Consider the following 6,055-nt stretch of genomic DNA (forward strand, 5'->3'; position numbering starts at 1 on the left):
GAACATTTAGTCTTCATCAGACTTATTAAATCCCACTGGGACAAAAACCTGCAAGATATCCAATATAAATAAATACATATGTTTTCCTCATTCACTCATAAGCATTGTAAAGCATTCAAATGCCCAAACATTTCACACACAAAAAAAACAAGCCAAATAAATAGATAATTATTCAAATATTATTGGCGATTAAATTATTATTTTACAAAACTATACAATAGCTATTGACCTCGATGGCGAGGCCATCAATATGAAACTGCCCAGTTTACATAATAGCTGCACTTGGCAGACCTGTAAACCTGTCAGAATTAAGAGCAGGCGGCCTATAAAGACCTACAAAACACACATTAATAGATCTATCGATTATGATGTCATCCATTATGACAATAAATAAGCCAACAAAAACGAGCTCATGTACTTTTTGACTTTTGAAGCTTCGTAAATTATCCCAGGGGTGTCGGCAGTGTATTAAGGTGTGGCACTGTCATGAGTCCAAGTTAAACTCAGAGAATCAGAGAGCATGCTGGGCCATTGTTCCCTCTGCACCGATATATGTAGGACCTGACACCCCCTGAGTTACACTTTCTAAAGAACTTGATGCATTTTAAAACAAACACAACATGAATTGTAGTGTGCCAATGTGACAGCAGGTCTGGATTGGATCCCTTCTAGGAGGAGGTATTGGCTCTGACACAGGTACAGCCCACAGCTACCTTAACAGAAACTGGCTTCAAATGGTATTTCTTCCCACCATCGCAGGGCTCCTTCTTGAGAAACACCCTGCTCTGGATTACAGGGTGTGAGTTGTAGTCGTGGCTCTCCATTGGGGGGCTCTTGTTCTGGATCAGGATGCATCCTGAACAGAGGCACTGAGCCTCGGCATAGGTGGAAGGAAAGTGATCCTTCTTTGTTACAAGTCTGAAAAGGAACAGGATGAGGCAGTGAGTATCTTATCCAAACACAGTGAGGAGATGATAAATAAACGACATTCGGAAGCTTTAAGACAAAACTTGCTTAAGAAATCCACCAACTACAATTAGATCTGAGAAGTCATTTAGTTAGTATTGATGCTCACGTTGATTTTACATTATTTTGGCTTAGGTGGTGCCCTAACAGCTTTGGTGCTGCGCCTAAGCCTTATAATGGTAGGGAAAACACTGATATGCTTTCATGAAAATGCAATGAATTTCAAAATACTTAATTTTCTACACCAATGTATTTTTTGGAGATACCGGGTTTTTACAACTGCACATTGTTTGTTGACACATTTAAAAAGCAGCTGAAGATTCACCTATTTAAACATGACTTTTGGGTTTGTAATTGTTTGTTTTTAAGATTTTTATTTTCATTATTTTATCTCTTTTTTTGCTTGTTCATTTTACAGTTATTGGGTCTTATTTTAAACCATTTTTCTCTTGTGTAGCACTTTGTGCCATTCTATGTAAAAGGCACTATATTAAATAAATGTATTATATTATTATTATTATTATAATTATTATTATTATTATTTTCAAACCTAAAATAAAACCTGCACATTAAATCCCAATGACTCATGGCAATATTCTGAGTATAGAAAGTGTATTTAGAGTTCATTTAAAACATTTTTGTTGATTTATGTTACTGTTTTTTTACATTCATTGTTTATTTATGTACAGTATGCACTATTCACCAAGGTAAATTCCTTGTGTTATTTACATGGCAATAAATCCTTTTCTGAATCTGATTCTAATTTCTCTTTGGCATGGCCATAATCCAGATTAGGGCAGCAACTAACGATTATTTTCATTGTCGAATGAATTGTAGAATATTTTCTTGATTGAACGATTAGTTGTTTGGTTTTATAAAATGGTGAAAAATGTAGATCAGTGTTTCCCAAAAGCCCAAGATGACGTCCTGAAATGTCTTGGTTTGTCCACAACTCAAAGATATTCAGTTTAATGTCACAGAGGAGTGAAGAAACTAGAAAATAGTCACATTTAAGAAGCTGGAATCACAAAATTTCTAATATTTACAGGATACAAAATTGATTTGAATACAGTTACTCCACTGAGTCACTTGCGCCCCCCTAAAAAGGGTCTAAAATCGCCAGTGGTTGCTGCCCTACAAAGTTTAATCACAAAGTTTGCTAACCTTTATGGTTTCTCATTTAAATAAGACAAATCAAACAGTGAGCTCCTAAACATAAAAAATAGAGCTATAGGAGGAGGACTTTGGAGCATTATTGGACTATTGGACTTTAGAAAGCTTAGGGCCGCTGCAAGTAAACAGGAAACAAACTCTCCAGTCAACCACAAACAGACAATTAATAAAGTGCAACAGTGAAGCAATTCACGGTATGTGGCATCACAGCTGCAGTCATTGGATATACGCGTAGCTACAGCTAGGGGACTTTTCCTTTTTTTTTAGAGACGGGGTGTGGGGCATATTAGCGCGTCATCAGCGCTCAGAGCCTAGTGACCAAGTGCACCTCACCATAAAGCCTAATTAATAAGGTGAGGTGTAAAATTATGCACGGACGCAAATGTTGTGGAAATATTAATTTCATCATTTCACAGAAGCTTAGGATGCTGAGTGATACCTGATCTGTGGCTGCACCATTCCATCACATGCAAACTCTTGCTTGAGCCTATCACCTTAGAAAGGTTTTCTCCTAACCTGACATATTTTGGGAGGCCTATGAACACTATAAGAAATTTTAGCAAATTTCCCAAGACATTCAACTCCTTGTGATAGGGGATTTTTTTAGCTTATTCTGAGCGAGTTAAAGTTCTTATCCAGGAAGAAAAATCACAGCAGCATCCGAGGCGAAAGTTCATCATAGTTCCCTAAAGACCTACGGGTTGAGAAGCATTTCCCCTCCTGTGCTGTGGGGCCTGTCTGAAAAGTTTTTATTTGTTTTCAATTTTTTTTTTTTTTTTAAATCAAATAGGCTAACTGTGGAATGCGACAGGATGCTACTTACACGTATCTCCAGGGGGACAGGGACCTGTCGTGGAGGTGCTGAGGCGACTTCTGAGGGAAATGCTCCACGGGGCAAGAGGCAGGTGAGTCAGGGGCCGCGGTAGCCGGAGGCTCTGCAGGCTGCGGGTAGCAGGTCATCAGCTTCCTCTCTGCGGCCTCCTGTAGCTCGCGGTCGTCTTGATAGCACTTCGTCCACACGGGCACGAGCAAAAGCCCAAAGATGAGAATCTGTGGATGGGGCGGACAGCAAGTCAGAAGGCAGCTGAAGTGATGGAGAGAGCAGCCGGTATCAGCAGCTGTCCTGTCTCTCTGTGTGTCACTCACCTCTTTCATGTCCATCCTCGGTTTCTTCTTTGCGTCTGACTGACTGTTTACGAGGGAATCTCGTTTTGTATTGACTTGCAATCATCCTCACCGCTCTACTATTTATTGAGTCGGTGGACCTGGGGCTAAACCAAAAGGAAAAGTTTTTTTTTAGTTCCTCACTTCCTCTAAGTGAAAGTACAGTGGGTGTGAGGGATACTGCATTTGTTGTCATAGGAAGGTATCAGACCGAGGGCAGGCCAGGAATTTTCTGTGCACACACAAACACACACCAGAGAGTTCAGAGAGGCTGACTGCATACAGGAAATGATGTGAAACACACTGTGATGAAACCAGAGACTGTTGCTCACAGTCTACTTTAAGAATGCCCTCTTGACCTGAGAACCAGCATGAGGCAATAATCATCATAACATCTCTACAAGTCTTTCATTGGCTGTATCGTTTGTAACCTCAGGCGTTGTTAGGCCCCAGTAAGACCGGGAACTGAGACACAGGCACACAAACACAGATGAGCAGTTTACAGTGTTTATTAGAAACGATGTTTGATAGTGGAGGAGGGAGGTGGCCAGGATAGCTGCTCCAGGTAGGGGCGAAGCCGGAGATCAGAAGGCGGGTGTGGGGCCAGGCAGCGAAGATGACAACTGGGTGGAATGGCTGGTTGAGAGCGGAGCGGCAAGGTGAGTAAGCAGCAAGGAGGCAGATGAAAGCTGATGAGCAGCAGGTCCAGAGGCAGAATCTGAGCAGAGAAGGAATGCGTGAGCCAGAGTACAAATGAGGCAACAACCAAACTGGAAACAGAGAAAACAGGGATAATTCTCTCGAGCACAGAGTAGAGCCACATTACCACGAGAATGGTTGCAACAAACTGGCACCGAAGAGGTGAACAGCCCGGGTTGATAACTGTTGGTTGAGTACTGGAATGAGGTGCAGCTGGCTGTTGGTTGATTACTGGAATGATCTGCAGCTGGCGGGGCAGAGCAGGTGAGAGTGGCCACGCCCCTTGACCTAGATCCTCTTGAGTGACATGTAACAGCCGGTGGAGACAGACACAGACAACACACACACACGGGAAAGGGGAACAGGAAAACAGGCAGGGACAGGGAGACAGACACCGATCCACAACAGGCTTAGATTTCAGTGGGGATGCCGAGGATATATCACCCTAATATTTAGAAGAGGTTGATTTGTCCCCCTCAAAATAATGAAAGACAACCCACTCCCCAAAAGAAGTCAATATAACAATTTATGTGGCTCAAAACATGTATGTATACTTCTTACCTGTAAATATGTTTTTTTGTCCACAGGTTGGGTAGAGTAGACATATATTACATGCAAATAATATTCATAAATATAAAACCAAAATCACTTAATGAAACAATGTAGCCTACTTGTGTATACCCATGTCCCACCAAACTGATTTCAGATCAGCAGTAATTTATTTTATATTTATAAACATTTCCACAGAAGATATTGTAGTTACTGTGTGTGATTACCATATTTACATGAGTGATACAGATCTGAGAATTCTTCAGAAGGACACACATACAGACACAACAATCTACTTTTAAAAGGACAGTATGGGGCCTGTAAGAGCAGCTTATAAAATAAGCTTTCTCTTATGTGAAAAATAAAGATGTGATTTCAATAAAGATGAAAAAACATCCAGAAATGTGATGTTTTGATATGTAGAAAGTCTTAAACTATACAGAAGAATAATTAATAAAATTGTTAAATAATAATAATTTCCTTTACATAAATAAAGACATTTGCAGCATAATTGATGCGGAAAGGATTTCTTGCATGAAAATAATATTTTGTTGCAGGAAATGAATAGCCTGGATGCCAGCCGAACTTAGCCCCGCCCACAAAATTCGAGATCGGGAAGTTCGGTCTGGAGTCGCTCTGTTGAGAAGCAATTATTGCCCGAACAGGATCTGTTCGGACCAATCAGATTGCCGGACAGATGATCAACAGTAACAGAATCAATCACGTCACCAAAGAACGCTTGAGTTGAATTTGTTGAGATGTGTAGATTCCACCATCGCGTTTGTTACAAAAGATATCAACAGCGCATTCATTTTAAAATCCTCAGCGGAGGAGCCTCAACAACTGCCCGAAAGCAAGAGAGAGACTGAAGAGAGAGAGCATTATATGGTGGAGAGAGATAGAGAGAGACTGAAGAGAGAGAGCATTATATTGTGGAGAGAGATAGAGAGACACTGAAGAGAGAGACATAGAGAGACTGAAGAGAGGGACCGCCGGCGCTAGAACAAAGCCGTGAATCAGAGAAATAAAACGTGTTTTCGCCGATCCATCTCTAGAAATGCAACTGTAGCGAGCATGTCACTATCATTAACGTTATCCACATTTATATTTACAAGAAACAAATGATATATCCAGCTTCAAAAAAGTCTAAAAGTCGGAAGTTAGAACGAATGCACGCGAATGCATTGTGCAAAGAGGGGTTGCTATGGAGATGATACACAGTGTTGAGTTCCGTTGCTCTGATTGGTTGGAGGTCTATCCAATGAATGCAGAGGCATTTTTTTTCCTGGTTCGGTAGGAACACGCCCCATAATCACAGCCCAATGGAGCGGTTTCAGACTCACATTCTGACTAGAATCTGAGTATGACCATGTCAGGCTAGGAAATGAAGTTTTTGACGCTCAAAATGTGCGGGTGAACAATCTAGTATACTGGGCATAAACAGAAGGCAACATGTATACTTCCCCCGTTGCTGTTAGTAGCTTTAGTCTCAGAGAACGAGCTG

The 6,055-nt window shown here is 41.0% G+C and overlaps 1 protein-coding gene across 1 annotated transcript; it reads right to left on the minus strand.

Moving 5' to 3' along the window:
* Positions 1-210: 210 nt before the first annotated feature.
* Positions 211-3,430, minus strand: LOC114560788 (interleukin-17C-like). Its single transcript, XM_028586424.1, has 3 exons — positions 3,286-3,430; positions 2,963-3,189; positions 211-918 (listed from the first exon to the last, which is right to left on the minus strand). The coding sequence occupies exons 1-3, from the start codon at positions 3,298-3,300 to the stop codon at positions 669-671; spliced, it is 492 nt and encodes a 163-aa protein (XP_028442225.1). The 5' UTR covers positions 3,301-3,430; the 3' UTR covers positions 211-668.
* Between the last annotated feature and the right edge of the window lie 2,625 nt (positions 3,431-6,055).

The sequence above is a fragment of the Perca flavescens genome, chromosome 8, assembly GCF_004354835.1.
Source record: "Perca flavescens isolate YP-PL-M2 chromosome 8, PFLA_1.0, whole genome shotgun sequence".
NCBI classification, from domain to species: domain Eukaryota; kingdom Metazoa; phylum Chordata; class Actinopteri; order Perciformes; family Percidae; genus Perca; species Perca flavescens.

Coding starts and splice junctions, on each gene's coding strand:
- LOC114560788 (XM_028586424.1), bottom strand. Junction 919..2,962: donor CTGTCCCCCTGGAGATACGT/GTAAGTAGCATC, acceptor GTTCCTTTTCAG/ACTTGTAACAAAGAAGGATC.